The sequence below is a fragment of the Pectinophora gossypiella genome, chromosome 4 (genome assembly GCF_024362695.1).
Source record: "Pectinophora gossypiella chromosome 4, ilPecGoss1.1, whole genome shotgun sequence".
NCBI lineage: Eukaryota > Metazoa > Arthropoda > Insecta > Lepidoptera > Gelechiidae > Pectinophora > Pectinophora gossypiella.
In genome coordinates, this window is record NC_065407.1 from 8,885,237 (window position 1) to 8,907,384 (window position 22,148).

At 38.9% G+C, this 22,148-nt stretch overlaps 3 protein-coding genes across 6 annotated transcripts in view; 2 read left to right on the forward strand and 1 right to left on the reverse strand.

Moving 5' to 3' along the window:
* The first annotated feature begins 871 nt into the window (after positions 1-871).
* Positions 872-10,978, forward strand: LOC126366504 (heat shock 70 kDa protein 4). Of its 2 annotated transcripts, none has more exons than XM_050009628.1 (15): positions 872-1,172; positions 1,552-1,792; positions 2,091-2,232; positions 3,049-3,185; positions 3,283-3,437; positions 3,697-3,899; positions 4,485-4,603; positions 5,243-5,389; positions 5,855-5,972; positions 6,212-6,549; positions 7,138-7,251; positions 7,596-7,805; positions 8,204-8,346; positions 8,679-8,847; positions 9,147-10,978. In XM_050009628.1, exons 1-15 carry the CDS (start codon positions 1,057-1,059, stop codon positions 9,282-9,284), a joined length of 2,490 nt encoding a protein of 829 aa, XP_049865585.1. In that variant the 5' UTR covers positions 872-1,056; the 3' UTR covers positions 9,285-10,978. The 2 variants fall into 2 exon arrangements, with proteins under 2 accessions (XP_049865585.1, XP_049865586.1); XM_050009629.1 differs by having other exon boundaries at positions 874-1,172; positions 6,212-6,471; positions 7,120-7,251.
* Positions 10,975-13,660, reverse strand: LOC126366546 (uncharacterized). 2 transcript variants are annotated; one of them, XM_050009696.1, is made up of 2 exons: positions 13,575-13,660; positions 10,975-11,487 (listed from the first exon to the last, which is right to left on the reverse strand). In XM_050009696.1, the coding sequence occupies exons 1-2, from the start codon at positions 13,585-13,587 to the stop codon at positions 11,105-11,107; spliced, it is 396 nt and encodes a 131-aa protein (XP_049865653.1). In that variant the 5' UTR covers positions 13,588-13,660; the 3' UTR covers positions 10,975-11,104. The 2 variants fall into 2 exon arrangements, 1 of the variants encoding a protein (XP_049865653.1); XR_007566358.1 differs by lacking the exon at positions 13,575-13,660 and adding an exon at positions 11,884-11,919 and having other exon boundaries at positions 11,438-11,487.
* The window catches only part of LOC126366515 (1-acylglycerol-3-phosphate O-acyltransferase Pnpla3-like), a 30,169-nt gene continuing 20,023 nt past the window's right edge, over positions 12,003-22,148 (forward strand). Inside the window, exons 1-6 of one of the 2 annotated variants that reach the window (XM_050009648.1) lie at positions 12,003-12,397; positions 17,941-18,173; positions 19,108-19,296; positions 19,573-19,836; positions 20,922-21,097; positions 21,785-21,889. In XM_050009648.1, the coding sequence (XP_049865605.1) occupies positions 12,238-12,397; positions 17,941-18,173; positions 19,108-19,296; positions 19,573-19,836; positions 20,922-21,097; positions 21,785-21,889 (1,127 nt within the window). In that variant the 5' untranslated portion in view covers positions 12,003-12,237. The remainder of the gene's footprint in view (positions 12,398-17,940; positions 18,174-19,107; positions 19,297-19,572; positions 19,837-20,921; positions 21,098-21,784; positions 21,890-22,148) is intronic. The other variant, XM_050009649.1, reaches the window with a different exon arrangement.

The window sequence follows — 22,148 nt, forward strand, 5'->3', positions numbered from 1 at the left end:
ACATTGCTGTTTTTTATAATAATTGATTATTAGTTTGCGTTGACAGTTACAGTGTATAACAAAAAGCAAATATTTTCTGTAATGTATTTTCTGCTTGAAATGGAATTTTATGCATCAACAGATTATTACAATTAAAAAGTTAAATTGTCTATGATTGACTTGCTGTCAAAAAAAAAATACATGTGCTACAGACTAAAACTACTATTGACTGAACGTTATTGTATCAGCAAAGAACAACACGCCGAAAAGAAAAGAAGGGGGTGGAATCGAATCGACAGGCATAACATTTACGGAACACACGTCAATTTTAGGCAGAAATAAAACACCCTCCCAAGATTTTATATTGGCCAATAACCCGACAGAATTAAGTTGACAGACACACGTTAAACGGATTGCACGTCAGCGAGATGCCTATTGTAATCCGGTTTATTAATTCATTTTAAAACAAAATTGACAATTATTGTCAATCATCCGTCCCTTTCCTTTACGGCGGATAAGAAAAACTTAGCATGGGTTTGCAGGAATTGGGGCCACTATCTAAGTGAGGTGAAACTTTAACCATTGGCATACCAATGGAGAGTCTCCCTATCAGCCATCACACTCAATGCTATTGGTGGTGCTGATGGCATAGAAGTTGTTAATGCACGCCTCCGCAAACGTACCCGACTTGTTGCAGCACCACGCCCCAACAGCATCGTGAATCCTGAGGACATTATTGTACTGGACATGCAGCATTTTACAGTACAAAATAATTTGAGAAAACATTGAAGTAATTTTATTTAAAAATTATAGAGGGCGCTGATGTACGTTGCTATGGTTAAGTTATCCTAGCGCTCTGGCTATTATAGCTCTACGGTAATTTTTACTTTATGGTTTGTTCATTTTCTAGAAAATTCGGGTACGAACGGATGAATCGTATTGCAGTGAAAACCGGCATTCGTTTGCGATTGATTTACAGACTGTCAGTGTGAAGCAACGTGTTTCTGTTCGTGAGATTTGTTGAAAAAGGGCTAAAAAGAAACTTTCGAGTGTGATAAGCTTAATTTGTGAGTCACAATGGCTGCTATGTCCGTGATAGGTATTGATTTCGGTAACGAATCCTGTTATATAGCTGTTGCAAAAGCAGGTGGCATCGAGACAATAGCCAACGATTACAGTCTTCGGGGAACACCGTAAGTAAAATTCGAAATTATGGTTCAAAGAGTCCTGTTCATATATTTTTCAGTAGTTTCGTAATTTTTGTAAATGGATTTTTCCTTTCTTAAAATTAATTGCTTGTCATGTTCATGATTGCATCTACTCACTGGGATGTTACAGCTTTCTGTCAAAATCCTCAAGTCAAATCAACAATATAGTACACAAACCATGTGATCTGATTACCACAAAATATTTAGGTTACATTCAACCTTTGAGTTCCAGTAAATTCTGGAACCAGTATTGGTTTTTCATTATTTTTGTGCTGGCACATTGATTCGGTAGGGTCGTATATAACCTTTAATTTTCATGAAAACCACTTAATATTTATAGCAAATGTGTCATTTTAAATTTCAGATCATGTGTAGCATTCTCAACCAAGAACCGTATATTAGGAGTTGCAGCCAAAAACCAGATGGTTACTAATATGAAAAATACTGTGTTTGGGTTCAAGAGACTCTTGGGAAGGAAATTTAATGACCCCCATGTTCAAAAGGAGCTCAAACATTATCCTTTCAAAGTGGAGGAAAGACCTGACGGTGGGATTGGGATAAGGGTGAATTATTTAGGAGAAGACAATGTGTTCAGTCCAGAGCAGGTAAACATATTTTTAAGTTTTTGTATGATAACTAATGTATTATTTATTTACCTAAGTTTCCCAGGTAATAATCATTTAAATGTTACTATGGAAAATGTAGTGAAGTCTATAATTGGGTATGTGTCACAGTAAAATATTAATTTTAAAAACAAAAGACATTTAAGGTCATAAGGCCCAGATGCCTTTTAAAATCCAAATTCCATTGTTTAACTATTGTGTCTGGAAATCCGGGCCTTACGAGGATATAGGTATGTCAAAAATCCTGATTAGTTAAATGTTGTATAATTATTGTTGACAGATCACTGCTATGCTGTTCACTAAGCTCAAAGACGTAGCTGAAACTGCCCTGCAGACGCCCATCAATGACTGTGTTATATCTGTACCTAGTTACTACACAAACGCTGAAAGGAATGCACTGCTAGATGCTGCTCATATTGCTGGTAAGTATTTATTTACTATTTTCAGTAAGTATTTATTATTAGAAAGGTAAATAAATAAATAAAACCATTGCCCAAAAACATTTAAATAGTGAATTATTATTTTGATCATTAACTTTTATTCCAAATATGAATGATCCTTCGTATTACATGTATGGATAATTCGTTTGAATAATTTTATTGTAAAGAATAACCGCTCATCACTATTGCAAAGGTATATAAAGTGATTTAGAATATGTGTCATCTGCCCTTGCTGCACGGCAATCGTATGACGTCTTTTATCCACTTAGATAGTATTTGATGTGTTTATTGGTGTAAACAGAGTACAGTATAATTCGCGCTGTGCGCCGACGCTGTGCAGATCCTGCTGGAGATTAGTTACAAAACACATACTGCTTTGTTGCACTTGTTGTGCAGAGTGTTTAAAGATACATATTGAAAGAATAGAATGTTCAAATAGCGACCCTGAACCCTAAACCTTTGTGACCTTGAGGACAATAGATCAATATCTATTGTGAATGAAACATGAGTACAATACCAGAGCCACACTACATGATATCTTTGTATATTTTCATCATACTGTACCATAAGCTCACGACTATATCCCAATTGGGGTGGTCAGAGTTACATCTATTACAAGATTAAAAGCCCTTGCCTCACCAAACTTTCTATTAGACCAAAGTGGTGGTGGCCGTCTATAATGGTCTAACTATTGATTTTCATAAGTTAATCATATTAGCGCATGTTAGCAGAATATATATAAAAAAAAAAAAAAAATCATATTAGTATGTATTTTATTTCAATGTATCTGTATTTCAGGACTCAATGTGCTGCGTCTGATGAATGAAACAACAGCTACTGCTCTTGCTTACGGCATTTACAAACAAGACCTGCCTGCTCCTGAAGAAAAGCCTAGGAATGTTATTTTTGTTGACTTTGGACACAGCTCTCTTCAGGTAAATATTGCTTATTTTCTTTGAGCCTCATTATGTTTATGTGACATATGTTATCTGCTAAGTGATTAAATACTAAATCATACTTATTACTTTGCAGGTGTCAGCTTGTGCATTCAATAGAGGAAAGTTGCGTGTTCTAGCTACTGCATCGGATGACCACTGCGGCGGCCGGGATATTGATACAGGACTAGCCGAATACTTCTGTCAAGATTTCATTACGAGATACAAGCTTGATCCCCGAAAAAACCAAAGGTAACATTTAAAATTATTTGTTACATATTTAAATAGGAAATAGTTAATATAGTTATAAAGCTCTTTTCAACTTAAACTTTTATTATAAATATTTGGCTATTCCCATTTCATTTGATTGCATTAATATTTAACTGCTATTGAAATGAAATAATAAACAGAAGGTCATACACAACCACCGATAACCACTAATGTTAAGCCTATGTCCTCTAACCTTGGGCTTACTTATTTTCTGCTGCAATAAATGTTACTTACCTATCAGGGCGTACCTCCGTCTACTGCAAGAAGTGGAGAAACTGAAGAAGCAGATGTCTGCGAACAGCACGCGGCTGCCGCTGAACATCGAGTGCTTCATGGAAGAGCGGGACGTCACCGGTGACATGCAGCGCTCGCAGATGGAGCAGATCTGCCAGGACACCTTCACGCGCGTTGAAAGGACCCTCCGCGCCATCGTACATAACGCTAGCAAGTATCCACAAGACACAAGTTTTAACAAGAGACAGGAAAATAATAGGCTACTTGACAGCCTAGTCAATTGTATGGAATACTGTCCTGGGACGTAAAAGCGGTTAAACGGCGCAGTCATTGTTACTTAATTCTAAATAAAATCCAACAATAATTTTGAACATAAAAAGTAAAATGATCTTAATTTTTGATCATCTTTGACTGGCTTCTGTTATTTACTATTTACAGTTTCCATTTGATTTGCCTTCATGAACTTGACTGACCTTGAATCATCATCATCAGTCCATTAGCGTCCCCACTGCTAGGGCCCGGGCCTTCTCTATGGATGGATAGGGAGATCGGGCCTAAAACCATCACGCGGGCCCAATGCGGATTGATGGATATTAACGACTGCTAATGCAGCCGGGACCAACGGCTTAACGTGCCTTCCGAAGCACGGAGGAGCTCGAGATGAAAACTTTTTTTATTTTTGTGGTCACCCATCCATCCATCAACAATAAAGAATTAAAAAGATAAAATAACAGTAATAATGATAGCATGGAATAAAAAAAATAAGCTTAATTCTGAATTTTTTTCCTGTTACAGAACTAAGACCGGAAGACATCCACTCCATCGAGATAGTTGGTGGGTCCACCAGGATCCCTGCCGTGAAAGGCTTGATTGAACAGGTGTTCGGGAAGCAACCATCAACTACATTGAATCAGGTAACTTTTGGTTTAAATATTACCCCGATACCGACCCCGCCGGCGTGGTCGACGATTTCCCTCATTCAGCGCTTATCGCTATCGACCCACTAGGGTCGATTAATTCTTTCAAATATTTTTCCTCTCAGACGACGCCCTGAGCCGAGGTTCGCGCCCAACTGGGCACCCTCAGGCCTGTTGTCTTAAACGTTGTACCGGGTGAGAGCCTTCAGCGCTCCCCATTTGTCCGGCCAAGTAGTTAATGCCATCTGCGGCAAATCTACAATAAGTCACGTCAAAAAAAAAAATGGTTTAAATATATCCTTTCTATCCATGTAATCAAAGGGCTGCCCCCTTTATTACAGAATAGTTGCATAGACTTGGATTAAGTTTCTTTCTATTTACATGGATTAGAAATAAATGTGTCTAGAAAGCAAAGTTAATGTGTGTAGACAAATATAAATGTATAATCCGTTATAGCTAATGTTATCTGGCGTTACTTTGCGGAAATTCTTATGCCATAACATCAGTTAGAACTTACGTAAGTTTGCAATATACATAAGTTGCAACCGAATATTTGCAAAAAGACAAAAGATTCCAGGATATTTTTGCGGTGAATTTCGTCCAATTTCCCCCATATAACTGCGTGATGTCCCGCAGGACGAGGCCGTGTCCCGCGGCTGCGCGCTGCAGTGCGCCATGCTGAGCCCAGCGGTGCGCGTGCGCGAGTTCAGCATCACGGACGTGCAGCCCTACGCCGTGCGCCTCGTGTGGGACACCGCGCGCGGCGAGGACGCCGATATGGAGGTCACATTCTACTTTATTCCAGAACTAGTGAAAATTGTCTAGGCACCATATAGTGCATAGGACGTGCATAGGAGTACTAGAAACGTGTCTAGTTGAAATGATGAGATTGATTGATACCTTCCTACAACAACATGGTAAAATAGATACGAGATTTTGAATACATTCATTATGTGTGGACAGCCATCGAGTCTTATCAGTTGCCACAATGTGGGGATGTGGTTACTCTAGTTATCTATGTTATCAGTCCAATAATAATTATCTATTAAATCACATTTTTCTCTCCACGTAATGGATACGACAGAACACTTTTTGAAAAAGAAAAATGGTCTTAAACCTGATTAGTTTAAGCATAGAATAAGGAATAATACTACAGTTTAAGGCAAGAATTTATATAGTGAAGTATTTATGTCAATAATTAACTGCAAATATAGTTTCTTATAAAAGCATTTTTTTTATATGATACAGGTGTTCCCAGCATTCCACGCTGCACCGTTCTCGAAGATGTTAACTTTCTACAGGAAAGAACCGTTCTCAGTGAGCGCGTACTACGCGGACCCAGTGCCCTACCCTGACTCGCTTATCGGTGCGTAAATCTGATATCTTTATCTCATACTATTAAAAATCAGCTAAACAGTAAAGTATGTACCATTTTATAATGACAGTTTTAACTTTCCGCAGTTTTTGTTATCTGATAAAAATCTTGATAACACCTTATACCTGTTTATATTAGGTTACTCTACGTATAATCATCACCTTAGTACCTTTGTTACTATTTGTGAATAATAATATGTTTCATTTGTTTATGATTGATTTCAACCGTAGGTCAATGGCATATTCGAGATATACAACCTACTGCCGATGGTGAATGTCAGAAGGTGAAACTGAAAGTGAGGGTGAACATCCACGGTATTATAACTGTGGCGTCCGCTTCTCTCGTCGAGAAGAAGCAAGAATCAGCACAATCCCAGAATGACAATGTTGACATGGAGAACTCTAACGAGAACGGGCAGAACAGCCAAGAAGCGCCCATGGAAACTAACGGCACCCAAGAGCAACAGCCGAACGGGCCTGACAACCAAGAGGTGAGAGAAGATGAATCACAAGGGGAGCCGCAACAAAAACAATCGTGGACACAGAGAGTAGGCCAGTGGTTCAGCGGGGTACGTGTCGCGCGTGGAGTGCCGCGTGCTGTTTGTTGCCAGTTGTCCGCTCCCGCAATCTTGTCTCGCGCTGCCGGCTTCAGATATGGTTGCCTCAATCATAACTGAACTCGTACGCAGGAGGATAAATCATTGACAAATATTTTGACACATGCTAATTAATAACCCTCAAGGCAGCAAACATCACTTACTTTGCGAAGTTTTCTTCCCCATTCTCTTTTTGAGGATCCATTTGCACAAAATTTTCATAAGGCTTAAGTATCGCCTTTTTTCCATTAATTACCTTTTGTTCTTGAAGCATAGTACTTGTTTTGTCTCTGTGTCCACGCATGTTTTTGTTAACCCAGCATTTCTTATTGGTTAATTTATATTTTTCGTCTGACAGCACATTGGAACATGCCGAATAATGTAATGTGAGAATTACTTATACTGCTTGTGGTGAGATGGTTACGGTGCAAATGGGTTATCGCGCCTTTTGGAAATTTATGTTTACCAAAAGATTTCCAGGGGGTCGCGATGATGGGGAATGCGTGTTATTTAAAGTTATGAACCTCTGCGCTCTTATTCCAGGAGTCTGATGACAAAAAGGACAAGTCTAAGGACAAAACCAAGAAGGTTATTGTTAAAACTGTGGAACTGCCCATTGACGCTCGAACTCATGGACATGCTCAGCATGAACTCAACGGATTCATGGAACAGGAGGTAAGCATTGATGGCCGATACAACATTTATACCAATCAAATAAGTACAAACTACAACTGTGCAAAATTAGTTAGTTGTTACATTTATTTGATTCTCTTGAGGGAGACAAAAGCTTCTTCTCTCTCGCACGCTATAATTCATCGATTACTCACGTCACCTCTCTCCTGAAGCGAAAAAGGGCAGAGAGAGAGAGCCTTGATGTAAAGAAGTTTTGACCATTAATAGTTTTCGTTTATTATATTGTAACTTATTATATTCAAAGCAGTATTCTTACAGATGTATATTAGATAGATAGAAGTAAGACAAATAAGTGAAGGTTAAAAAGAAAGACTTAATGGTAACAGGGCAAGATGCAAGCACAAGACAGGCAGGAGAAGGAGCGCGCGGACGCCCGCAACGCTCTTGAGGAGTACGTCTACGAGTTGCGTGGCAAGCTGTCGGAGGGCGAGGCGCTGCACGAGTTCGTGCCGCCAGACATGCGCGAGCGGCTCGTCGCGCAGCTCGACTCGCTCGAGCAGTGGCTCTACGACGAGGGCGAGGACCAGAACCGACAGGTAAACAATTGAGGATCAATGAAGAGTCTTAAGTATCAACTGAGTCTATTCTAGTCGATCACATAAGGCTATACAATACTGTTACCGTGTTAGGATTCGAAAATTTAGAGTGAAACAGTAATAGGAGGTTCCAAAGCTTATGCACTCGATTGTACTCCCTTGTCGAGGCGAGGCCGCGACAATACTATAGCCGTTAGGGTGCGGTCCGTGGCCAGGTCGACGCTCTAAGGGCATTGACATTGAGTTACGACTAATGGAATGCGTCTCACACTACAGCTCTTCTTTTTCTCATATGAGTCTGGCAGTGTTGCCAACTTCGTGATGGTTTTGGCTCGCCTACTGGTAAGCAAAGTTGTTATCTCGTTGTGAATTTCTAATATGTTTTTTGAAACTTACAGGTGTACAGTGATAAACTGTCGGAATTAAAAACGGAAGGCGAGCCGATCAAGCAGCGGCGCCTCGAGTTCGAGCTTCGCCCCGGAGCGCTGGACGACTTCGCTCTGTCCATCCAACTGGCCAACAAGGCCGTCGACCAATTCAAGTGAGTTTCTTTAAAATTATTACACATTTGAAAGTGATCGCATCAATATAACTAGAGACACCCTGTATAACACATACGGTTTCTTGACTTCATAGTTGATGTTATTGAGCGTTTTTAATAAAACAATCTGTACAAAAGATATGTTGATACGACGCGATGTAAAGTTAACTAGTATAAACTCGCGCGTAATGCATAAATTAATGTACGAGTGGGACCAGCCAATGAAAGTGTTTATTAGACACATTGTAAGCTAATGTTCAAATTCAAACCACTTTAACTTGTGCATAAGTGAGCACTATATTGAGCAGTGAGTAATGTATTGTGCGTACCAGGGCGGGCGACGCGAAGTACGCGCACCTGCCGGAGGGCGACATCCACAAGGTGACGGAGGCCATCAAGAACGCGCACAACTGGCTGGAGAGCGCGCGCCAGGCGCTGGCGCACACGCCGCGGCACCAGCCGCCGCCGCACACCACGCACCAGATACGCCAGGAGAGACAGGTACACTACTAGCCACTTTTTATTTGAATAGATACATAAGCTCACGACCATATCCCAATTGGGGTAGTCTGAGGTACATCCATCACAAGATGAATTAAGTACCCACACCTCACCGAGCTTTCTGTTAGGTAGTGTTAGTAACGCTGCACTTAGATAAATTAATTATCATTAGTATAGTATAGGTAGAAATCGAAGTATATATATACATTTTGCAAACCTCCTTAAAATCTTTTCTACAAACTTGGTCATTGTCATTATTTTTTTTATGATTGATTTCTTAACATTTATTTCTATTTTAGACCTTCGAGAACACGGTGAACCCCATACTAAACAAGCCGAAGCCGAAAGAGAAGACCCCGCCGCCGGCTAACCCCACGGCGGGAGACGGCCAGCCCGCCGCCGCGCCGCCCGACTCCGAGCAAATGGACGTTGAGTGAACGACGCCTGCCCAAGATGGATTACCGCGTAGACACGACACCGATACCTTTCAACACTATTCCTTGTGCAATAACCGATACCTATACATAGCCGCTCAATTATACTGTATGACCGTTCAAAAATTTACGTGTATTCTAAAGCGCGATTTTGAGCTTGATAAATACAATACTTTTGAGCACTATTCGACGATAAGATAGCACGTATTCTCTAATCTCCCGGGTTTTTCACGTACTGTCGGTGTCTGGTCTACGTAGATTAACATTATTTAGTTCATGTCCAATCCGCTCCGGCTCACCACACTAAAATGATCACTCAGATAAATCTAATGTGAATATTTATTTATTCATAAGACTAGTGTTGGTTACGTTTTCGTGTGTTACTGCCTATATTTAGCAGCCCGTAATTGAAGCATCGGCGATAATTTATTAGTTTTGAAATGAACTGCTTAACATGATTTGCTGTAACGGTTGCATTATTTTGACGTAACCCTTATTAGTATTAATTATATTAATGATTTCTTTTGATACAACACACAGGATTGGTGCATTTCTGGATGTAATTGCAATTTATACTGCAATGTGATAAAAATAATTAAGTCTCTGAATGAGTAAGTGTAGATAAAATTAATTCAATGTAGGGTATATTTTATTGTAAAATCGCTAGCTCATTCAGAAATTCTATAGAATTTTAATTCACATAATTTATGTTTTGTTATATATTGTTCTATCTAAAAATTTATGGGAATTAACTAGGCAAAATAAAGAGAGATTCTGCGGATGATCTTGCATCTCCTGAGCAAGAGGTTTATAATGCTTACGTCCAAACAACATCACTTATATTTTATAACCTTGTACTATGAAATATTGTTAAGATCATCGGCAGAATAGAATGCAGTAACAACAAGAACTCTACTCTGCAAACATTATCACTCGTAAACGCCTGGACTAGTTTGCTTATCCTCACTTGAAAACCAGTGTTGCTTGGTACATAGTGGCTACAGAATATGTTTGATATTGGCATATGATTGTAAGAGTATCTAATGAAAATTCCTAATAAATGTAATTGAGCTATATTCAAATAAGAATGTAAAGAAATTGTATTGCCAGCACTGTGCTTAGCTAGAAAATTTGATTTACCCTTTGTCTGTGTCAAAAATAGTAAATTAAAATGCCACGCATTCATTCATTTTCTTTGAAGTACTACTTACTACCGCGAAGGTAGATAATTTACGTTAAACTGACTGATTAAATATGTTAGCAGAGCTAAATTAATTACTGCATCATTCAAGCAATCGATTTCGACGTTTTATGGCAGACTCAGTATTGTAATGAATTTCTATTAAATCTACAATGCACACAAGCTCTTTCTTTAACAAAATAGATATCAATATATTTGCATCTCACCCTGACGAAATCGATTGAATGTTATAGCTAGAATTCTCAACCCGGCATTTATTTTATAGCACCGCTTTATGCGTATTTGGCGGTAGGAAAACATTTATGTTTAAATATGCACTCAAGTGTTTGAGTAATTTTATTCATAATTCCATAATAACCTAATGTATGTAACAACTGTATAGGACCCTTTGGCCTATATTGTACATTTTACAAATAAATGGTTCAACCATTAAAACGTTACTTTGTGCATTTTTAATGTTAAAACTGAAAAGCTTAGTAAAATGACTTAACAACTATTTAGCTTTTTACTCTATTGAATATATATATATACATACACCTTTCCATTTAAAAAATATTTAATAATATAGGAAACGCATGACTAAGGCTGCATTTCCGTTGACGCAGAGATGTGCAGGAATCGATCAATCACCGTGAGGGAGAGAGTGACAGAGCGTCTTCGTTTTTCGCTCTCCAAACGGTATGATTAGTAAAATCCGCACTTCTCCGCACATCTCCGCACATCTCCGCACATCTCCGCTCTTCTCCGCACATCTCCGCTCTTCTCCGCACATCTCCGCTCTTCTCCGCACATCTCCGCTCTTCTCCGCACATCTCCGCTCTTCTCCGCACATCTCCGCTCTTCTCCGCACATCTCCGCACATCTCCGCTCTTCTCCGCACATCTCCGCTCTTCTCCGCACATCTCCGCTCTTCTCCGCACATCTCCGCTCTTCTCCGCACATCTCCGCTCTTCTCCGCACATCTCCGCTCTTCTCCGCACATCTCCGCGTCAGTGGAAACCCGGCCTAAGGGTAAAAAAATGGTTGTTCAGAAAACAACTCTTCAAGCAGTACTTGGTAAATTTTGATGCTTGACCCCAGCTTCGTTCAGCATCATCCCTTGATGAGGAAATTACTATTGCCAGTTTTAGGCATAAAGTAAACCTTCCTAATCTGTGGGTCTAGTTTAGTAGTAGGAAGTTCCTTTTGTAGATGGCGCTAATACACACCCCCAAGCCCCCAAGCGACATAGCAATATAGAAAGAAATTGAGTATATTTGGAGCTTGGCCCTTGGGAATCCTGGTTTTTGGAGAAATCCGATTTGACTTTTGGTGTCCGTGCGCGAGGCTGTAGAAGGACACGTTTCACAAGCAAACAAGACAAAAGAAATCGATTTTTATAAGTTACATAAATGGCAACACCTATTTGTTTGACACTTGTTTGACTTTGACAGTCAGCTGTGGTGAGGTAATCGTTTGATTGCTGGCTACGTCGTCGTCGCGTCAACCGCAAAAATTAATTTGTTTTGCTAGTAGTTGTGCGCATTTCTCAGTTGACTCACGATCGACAGCAGTCGCGCTGTAAATACAGTATTCTATTGTTTGTTACGAGTGATTATAGACCCTTTTTTATCTGGCGCTGTTATCTAATCTTGTAATATAATTACTTGTGGATTATTTGTTAGTGAGACAGTGGCTCGACCCAATTCGTGGCAGTGCTTAGGACACAGTGGTGGTTCTTTTTATTATTCCCGCGGGTTTTTAATGTGATTTATAATGAATTTATCGTTTGCCGGCTGTGGATTCCTTGGTATTTACCATGTTGGTGTAGCTGTGTGTTTTAAGAAATATGCTCCTCACTTATTGTTAGGGAAAATTTCTGGTGCCTCTTTTGGCGCCTTGTCTGCATGTTGTCTGCTCTGTGAGCTACCTATAGGTAAGTATCTTCTTCTCATCATTCAACTTTCACTTTTGATACATTTACGCATTAGCTTTACATAATACAGATAATAATGCACTATTATGGCATGCATTTTATGAAATATTGACATCTTAGCTATCAAGATAGCAGTTATCAATTTTTTTTTAAATCAAAATTATTTTAAACAGGCTACCATTAGATTAGAAGATTGTAGTCATATCTCTTTGATTTTAAATATTAGGTACACTACACATGTACCAAGAAAAACATTTTAACAAATAAACACATTTTACATTGTGATTTTTCATTCGCTCAATACTCCCGGTTCAAATTATTCCATTAGCACTCCAATGCGGTGCTTGTTACTGGAATATGAACCATGTTATTCCAGTAATATTCAAGTGCTGAATTCAATGACTGGAATTAGATGGAAAAAGGTAAAATTGAAAAAAAAATGAATTATTTTGAGCTGCACTTTGTTCTAATCAGAGGATCTTTAATAAATTAGGTTGCATACTACTGATATATTATCTTACCTTACAACTTTTTTGCAATTTTGCATTTACATTGCTTAAAGCAATTAACTATTAAATTAAAGTTACATTCAACACCAAACAGATTTTTTTACATTACTTCTTAGTAGGTATTGAAGTAGGTAATTAAAACACATAATAACGGGTTCTTACCGCGTTTAAATGGGGATATGAGACTCCCGATATTTCGACACTGTTGCAAGTGCCATGATCACGGGATGAAGTAGGTATGTTCTAAAAACATATTTCATCACTTGAGTACAATTAATCAATTAAAAGTGCAAAAATTATAAAGTTTTTGTTATTATCATTTAACTGTACCAATATTTATTAAGTTGTTTGAACCAATAAATATATTTTATTATTTATTTATTTTTATTTATTTATTTAATTAAATTGAATGGTTTCAAGTAAGATATAAAATCAACAATACTATCACAAGTTTACTGGATCAACAAAGATCTGTTGTAAACAAATCTGATGGCACAAGGTCATGTAAACAATGTTTATTCAATAAGCTGATAATTATGTATCATGAGTGCATCAACATAAGGGATTGTAGTACCTATGTCTCTACATATACAACACTATTTAAACATTGATTTTCAATTTATTATGAAAGTAATTGATTTTTTTCCATTAAGATAATCATCAGATACCTTTTAACAGCATTTAGATAGTTTTATGTTCCCTTGTGGCTCTGGATACCCTCACAGGCATTACGGGCGTAAAAGTTCACGCCAAATTATAAGAAAACATGTTATAGCTTTAAGTGAACAGAATAGATAATGGAAGTTATAATGAAGATGTTTATTTGTGTACTTGTACTATTATAGATACATACATGTATCAGTCATATCAGTTTAGTATGACTCATATGATGCACATGCGCACGTTACCTACTGTTGCGACACCAATACGCTTGTTGTTTACGTTTACAAGATCAGTTGACCCTGCTACAATGGGCTCGCTCAATATAATAATTGATAATTATTATATTTTTCAAGGGCATACCTACCATAATTTATTACTACATAAGTGATTTAGTTTGGGTAGTAGGTGTAAAATTATTTCGAATCAGTGGTGGCCCTAGGGCGGTGCGAGGTAAGATAATCATCAGTTACCTTATAACAGCATTTAGATAGTTTTATGTTCCCTTGTGGCTCTGGATACCCTCACAGGCATTACGGGCGTAAAAGTTCACGCCAAACCGCACCGGGCGCCAAAAAGGGAGGGCATTAAAATCAACAAAGACTGGTCCACCCTGGCCGCGAACTAACTTCATTGGGTTAGATTGCGGCCATATAAAACTCGTACAGGGTGGGTAAACAACATTTTTAAAAGTATTCCGGTGGAAACGAATGGAAAAGATGTGTATTTTAAGGAGCTGGGGGGTACCACTATGAGGTCTCGCACCACCTAAATATTTTGCTAGGGCCGACACTGTTTCGAATACCTATGAGTCCACCGTAGTCGCAGTTCTACGCAAATACAGCATCGAAATCGAAACTGCTACGCAGTAGTCTAGTTTGTGTTGTCTTTTCAAAAGTTACAAAATTATACACCTTTTCGCGTCCGCTTCCGGCGAATATACTTAGTAACCTAGTGACATTAGACCTGTTCTATTTCCTGTACAAAACAAATCATTAACAATCGTATTGTGAAATCGTCTATCGTTGCGAGTACAATTTACGACAATTAGTAAAATATTTGCCGGTGCTATCAGTTCTTCTTTCAAAGAGAAAATTAAAACACAAGTCGGCATAATGACGATATGCCTATAATAACTTATATTTCGCATGGATAAAATGAGAAACGTGGAACCCCGGTGGTGTAATTACACCATTCTTTTCAGTTCCGGGACTTTTCCTGGTTAGACAAGAGCTGCGGGTTCCACGGCAGTTTTTTCGACTTTCTCTTTATGAGTTTCCCTAACCAGGGGGGTTAAAATGGCCACATCGGAGCAATTCATCTAAAAAAGCAATATTGTAATTTGACATTTGCGCATATAAAAGTAAGTGCCCAATGCAAACAAATGTCAAATAGCAATATTGCTTTCTTAGATGAATTGCTCAGATGTGGCCATTTTAACCCCCCAGGAGTGAATGCTATAATAACAAATGCCTTTTGTGAAATCAATGGTTCCATGTCGTATTGGCTTCCCGTCGCCCTGCATAGCTTCCGGTTAACGTAATATTAAAGTCTTACGATGATTTTTTGATAAAGCCTATAAATACCTACGTACAGTCATGAGAGATATAATGTACCCACATTGAGACTCTGTCGCACTAACATATTTGATATTTAGTGAGACTTACAGTGCAAAAAAAGTGTGCCATGGTACCAAAATGTATGCATACTGATGGTCGTGACTGTACACATACGTAATTTCGGTGGCGCTTTTTTAAAACGATTTGCGCACTATGATAACTTGTCGGTTGAATGAAATGTTCTATGAGGTCCTTATGTGTAGACAATTAGCCGATACATTTCAATGCAGGTTGGTGGAGGTGTTTTTACGGCTAATAGCTGGAACCAACAGCTTAACATGCCCTCCGAAGCACGGAATCATCTTACTTTTTCGGACAATCAGGTGATTCAAGCCTGAAAAGTCCTTACCAAACAAAGGACAGGCTTACAAAGTTATTTCGACAATGTCCCCATTGGGAATCGAACCCGGACCTCCAGATCGTGAGCCTAACGCTCTAACCACTAGACCACGGAGGCTGTTTTAGCCGATACTCTAGGAAAAATGCCGTAGACGCGCTACCGAAATTACACATAAACATTCAAAAAATCATACAGGTAATCCAAGTCCTTATTCCTTACTCGGTACCGTTCTTTCTGTAACCTTGTACAGACCCTTCAGTCGCAAGACAGCATAGGAATAGTACCGGTCTCTGTGGTCCAGTGGTTTGAACGTTGGACTCACGATCCGGAGTTCCCGGGTTCAAATCCCGGCGGGGACATATCACAAAAATCATTTTGTGATCCCTGGTTTGGTTAGGATATTACAGGCTGATCACCTGATTTTCTGAAAGTAAGATGATCCGTGCTTCGGAAGGCACGTTAAGTCGTTGGTCTCGGTTACTACTTACTGATGTAAGTTAGTAATCGTTACAGGAGCCATGTCAGGGGCCTTTGGCGGCTCAATAACACTGACACCAGGGTTGATGGGGTTGGTAATTCACCTCACAACCCACACGACAAGAAGGTAGGAATAGTCAGGATAGCGTAGCGTAGGATAAAGAGCTACTAGATATTTCTTGGCTCCGCATGCGTTATGCACATACCCGTACCAACACACATTGTTATACACGTGCTTGTGTTTTGCCCCACGTGATATGTATGACGCATGATAGGAAACAAGTCCGTAACCCTACGAATAAATTATTATTTATTCGTAGCCGTAATCCTATTGCGCTTGTAAGGATAAACAATATTATTACGCTCTCGTGGTACCTTGCCAGCTGACCACTGACTGCCAGTAGAATTAGGTCTATTGCAAATTGTAACTTAACGTGTATTTCCACGTAATAGAAGAAAGGATGGAAAGGCCCTATCGCACATGTTGTATGAAAACCGCTGTCGCCGGTTCAACCCCGCTCTCTTTTACTACTATTCCTGCAAACAGATAACTACGATAGCTTTACTGCTTCTCATATTTCACAGCCACTTTACAGGAAATGTATATTTTATGTAATAAACTGCAATTTTAACATTACTTTTCGTAAAATACTACATACAAAAGTATTTTTTTGATAAATAGCCGATCATACTAAAGTTTTTAGCTTTCTCGTGATGAGGAAGCATCTCCTTGCATGATAGTCGATATTTGTTTTTTTGCCCTCTATGTTTTAATGTACAAGACGACCTTTTAATATACTATCGCGGAGCGCCGTGGGTTGTAAAGTTTGCGGACGAGTGGAGTGCAAAGTTGAAGTATGAACAATTTGCCCATACTTGCATGGCGCGCGTTTCGCCTTCAATTGGCCCTTCCAACCTCTTTCTTCTATTCCATGGTGTATTTCGGCTCCACCAGTAGGCTCTAAATATTTGTTTGGTGTTATTCTTCGATGAAGGAAAACATCGTGAGGAAACCCACATAATGTGTCTCTGTCACATACCTCCGAAATGTATTTCGGAGGTATGTGATCTACACAATATTAGGCTTCTTTTTACGGGTTGGAAGGTCAGACAGGCAGTCACTTCTGTAAAAAAACCGTCCTGTCAAATCTTCAGGTTAGGTAAGCGGACCCTATGAAAACGGGATAATGTTAGGGAGATGATGTTATTCTTCGATATATTACTATTACATTGTATGACGTGATGTAAAGATTGGCACGGGGCTATTAGTGGTATTGCTAGTAATTAATAGCTATATCAATAACGATAATGGTGAGCCTGTTTATAAACAGGCTAGACTTCTAGACAGGGTAGAGTAACTATACTCTAACGTTATAAAAGTGAAAGTACGCATTTCAATAGACTTTCACACGAGTCTGCATTTTGCCTGATTGCAAGCACGTTATGGAAACGATTTTTTATTACCTGCCTTCATCTATACCGTACCAAGACACAGGCAACTATATAATTTTAAATAATTCTACGATGTTGTCGTTGTTGATAATAAGTAGTAAAACACTAGTAGGGGATTAAAAAGGCCACATCGAAGCAATTCATCTAAAAGCAATACTGCCATTTGACATTCTTTTGCATTGCGCACTTACTTTTATTATGCGCAAATGTCAAATTGCAATATTGCTTTTTGAAATGGATTACTTTGATGTGGCCTTTTTAACCCCCCGGGAAAGGAATAACATAAGAGCTTAACTTGCCTTTAATCACGTTCATAATTTTTGGAATTTAAAAGATATCATTTGTTAATAGCGTTTGGTAAAAGCCGATGCCCTTTTATCATGGTGGACCGCTATAAGGCAATGGCCTGATTACAATACCCATCCATTCTCTCCATGCATCATAGCTTCGATATCGTATCATTATTAATTCCACCATTATTTTTAGGTGAAATAACAAGCGATGTCTTGCGAGTGGTCCGCGAGGCGAGGGCGGGGTCCCTGGGTCCTTTCAGCCCCTCGTTCAACATACAGAACGTCCTCCTTGAGGGCATGGAGAAATACCTCCCCGCAGACGTCCACAAGATAGTCAGCGGCAAGCTTCACATATCACTTACAAGAGTCTATGATGGCAAGAACGTCATAGTTTCAGAATTCCCGACAAGGGAAGACCTCTTGCAGGTGAGTCAGTTGGTATATTTCTTTTACCTCCTCTTATATCGACTACAGACGACTCTAATGGAATTATATTTTTAATCAAATTAAGTTGTATGTTATCACTTATCATTATCAATATCATGTTCTGTTATCAACATTGTGTAGGTACACGTCGATTGTTTTCGAATAAATAAAACAAAAAGTGTTTTTTATTCATTCGTACTTTGAGCTTTCTCTCAGGTTCTGATTTCATCAATTTTTAAAACCTTTCAATAATTTACCTGTCCGTTCTGTTTTTCCATGATAATGGAACTCTGTACCTTTCCGTGATAAAGCTACAATTTGTTTAATTAACATGTTTTAGACAAATTAGGTAGCTTAATTATAATTTATAAATAGCTTATCTCTGTCATTGAAATGCACTTGATTTCCTTAATTTACGTGTTATCAAATGCCCAAGACACGATTGATCATCCTGTGCGGGATAATTAATATTCATATGATTGTTTATTGCATATAGTATAGGTACAAACATACTTTGTTTTATAATATGGAAAATGTGCTTAGTACTTCCCTGATGGCGAATGCTACGATTTATATTCAAAAAGACACATAGCATAAAGCTTTTCCAATAGGTAGGTTCTATGTTGTTAACCTACATAATCTGAACGTGTGGCGTGTGAACTAACAGTCAAGCACGTAAGATAGTTAGGTTTTGGATTTAGACGTATCTATACATATATAGTTCGTCAAACTTCTTCTCAATGTTACCAGATCTATTTTTTTTTAAATATATAGCGGGAGGCGTGTAGTGCCAGCCTGAAACTGGTTTTGATGTTTGTAGTCACGACCAACAGTCCTGAGAGCTGCTGGCAAAGCCGTAGATCTCACATCGCTGCTTTACTCCTTATATCAATACCAATAAAGCGTCTCTTTGAAAAAGTTCCATTTTGTTCAGGCGTTGCTGGCGTCCTGCTTTGTGCCAGTGTTCTCGGGCATGCTGCCACCGAGGTTCCACGGCATCCGCTACATGGACGGCGGGTTCAGCGACAACCTGCCCGTGTTGGACGAGAACACCATCACCGTCAGCCCGTTCTGCGGCGAGAGCGACATCTGCCCCAGAGACTTGAGCTCGCAACTGTTTCACGTGAGTTGAACTTTTGATTTTATTTTATTTTTTTTGCACTATCCTTTCCGATCTTGCGCTAACCTCATCCACAACTTTCCCGCCGTTTCAACAATGTCATCTGACCTCCGGGCCAATGGTCTGCCCACTGACCTTTTCCTTGCCCGTGGCCGCCAGTCTGTGACGGCCCTTGTCCGACCATCCTCTTGTCTAGCCAACTGTCTGACACATGTTTGTACAGACATATAAAAAGGGTTATATAATAATAAAAATAACGTAAGAACAATTCTTCCACAGGTAAATCTAGCAAACACAAGCATAGAGTTGTCAAAACAGAACATCAACCGTTTCGCTCGGATTCTGTTCCCGCCAAAACCTGAAGTGTTGAGTAGTATGTGCAAACAAGGGTTCGACGACGCGCTCCGATTCCTGCACAGAAACAACCTGATCTCGTGCACTAGGTGTCTTGCTGTGCAGACCACCTTCCAGCTTCAAGATGTCTTGGACGACAAAACTTACGAATACGACCCAGACTGCGAAGAATGTAAAACTCATAGACAGGTAAGAGTGCTTCCCATTACGTGTACCTGAATAAAAAATTAACTTCAAACGGCGTACTTATGAATTAAATTACGTATGTTTTTATTAATATTACGAGGCAATATCTAAAGAGAAACATTTTACACCGAGTGACAAATTGAGAATAACCCGTAGTAGCTAGAACAAAGAATCAATTTACTCTAACCTTCGCCTCCCTCTACATCAGTATAAGTAATGCACCAAATTGACATTGTTCTTGAAAGATTTCTTAGGATAACAATAAAATAATTGTTTTTCCAAGTAAATGTTTTCTTTAAACAAGGAGGTGAGTAAGTAGGTACCTATAGTTAGACCTAAATGAAAATTGACCCTTTTTACAAAACCTTAAATTGCAGAACCAAGACCAAAGTTCCTTTGTATATTACAAGGTATCTTAGATTGTAACCGAAGTTTGTAAAGGCGATACAGATAACTTCCATATTATCGTCTATATCGAAATCTTCCACCCGGAACCTTTGTTTTGAAGATAGCAGTTTACATCATAAGCGAGTACGTAATCAGGACGTTTCCAACAGGATATGGTCTTTTGGAATTTTGCTGAAACTTAGAGCTTCGGAGTAGTCCAAGTTCCCGAGCTACTCAAGTCCCCGATTCCCCCAACGCCTCCTGGGGCAGTCCTGGTCCCATAGTCACTCAAGTCACAAATAACCAAGGTCCCCTAAGCATGTAATCCCTAAGTCACCCAAGTCCCTTCAGGACAAATACGAGCAAACACCCGCTTAGAAACATACAGTTTATCCCTTAAGTGATCCATGTTGCGAGAAAGTATGATGTTTGCATGTCAATGTTGTGTATTTGTGACTAGATCGTTATTGGTCGTTATTGTTTCGTTGATAATAACTTTAGAACAGACTTCAATCACGAAACTCATTACGTTATTTGCGGTCATTGTGACCAGTGTTACGACATGAGAGGTACTGAAGACGCGGTCGAATTTGAAGCATGCTTAGACTGCGTAACTGTTAGGTAACGCAGTCTGTAACTGTGAACCGACCGGAAATATCACAATACATGTATGATTAACACACCCTCTTTTTTCAACGTAGGATGCCTTAGTCGACGACCTGCCCGACACAGTAATGACAATATTCCAAAATGCAATCGACACGGCAAACAACGGACTAGTCAACTGGGTGATGAGACAACGAGGCATGCGATACATATCGCTGCTGACGCTTCCTTACAGAGTGCCCATAGACATCATGTATGCTACATTTACCAAGTAAGTAACTACAGTAATAGCGCTTTATAAGGTTTATTTACTAACATCATTAGTTATCACCCAAAGATTTATTCACTATAAATAGGGTATCATCAGCTAACACGATTTGCCTACTCGAACAAAGATACCTACCTAATTGACAAATATTTTTGAAGAAGTTTCTAAAAGTGCTAGAAGTTGCTGCTCATTTTTATTAATTATATTTCAGGATTGACGTCAATGAATTATCTCACTTGTTCCCATTTCGGCACAATCAAATTGTTATGTCAAACTATCATTTTGGTTGAAAAACCGTGTCACGGTCTTATTATTACGAAATTTTTAAGCAATTGTGTTGTTATGATAATATTATCTATAACAACAGATTGTAATATTATAACGTAATTTATACATTTTCGACCATGATTTGATTAAGTAACTTATTATTTTTTTTACTTTAATTCACATTACTACTAATCACTTGCACTCTGTGTTTGCTCCCTATCCAAAAGCAAAAAGTGCCTATATTTGTAGACGATTGGATTTGTTAAATTCTTGATTCGACATTTATTTATTTACTCTTAAGGTTCAAGTTATCTTTCTTTTGTATTTGGGTCTTTCCATTTTAAAAGCATACCTAATCTAGTCGTCTGCATAATGTAGGTTAGAATTTCCTGCTTTTGTGACTAACAAAACACCGCTTTTTAGCTATATCGGTGATAGAGTAGAGCAGCATTCAGTGCAGTACGCAGTGGCTGGTAATGTGGTGGTACTTAGGAAGAGGTGTTTGCGACACAACAACCTTATGACTAGGTCAGTGCGAGTCTCTATATGGGGTAGTAGGTGGTGGGCCGGTTTCCTTACGGGAGGAAACTTGTTTTGTTGTGTGACTTTTTGTAGGTGAAGGTTTCGCGCCATTACTTACTTCCTTGCAGCTTAGTAGAAGTTACTTCCTCCTGTGTAGAATCTAACGGCAGAAGCAGAATATCGAAATATGTTTTGATTCAAAATATTTTTATGAAGTTGAAATTATTTTAGCTTATTGAGAACGTGTATTTATAGTATTTGTTTT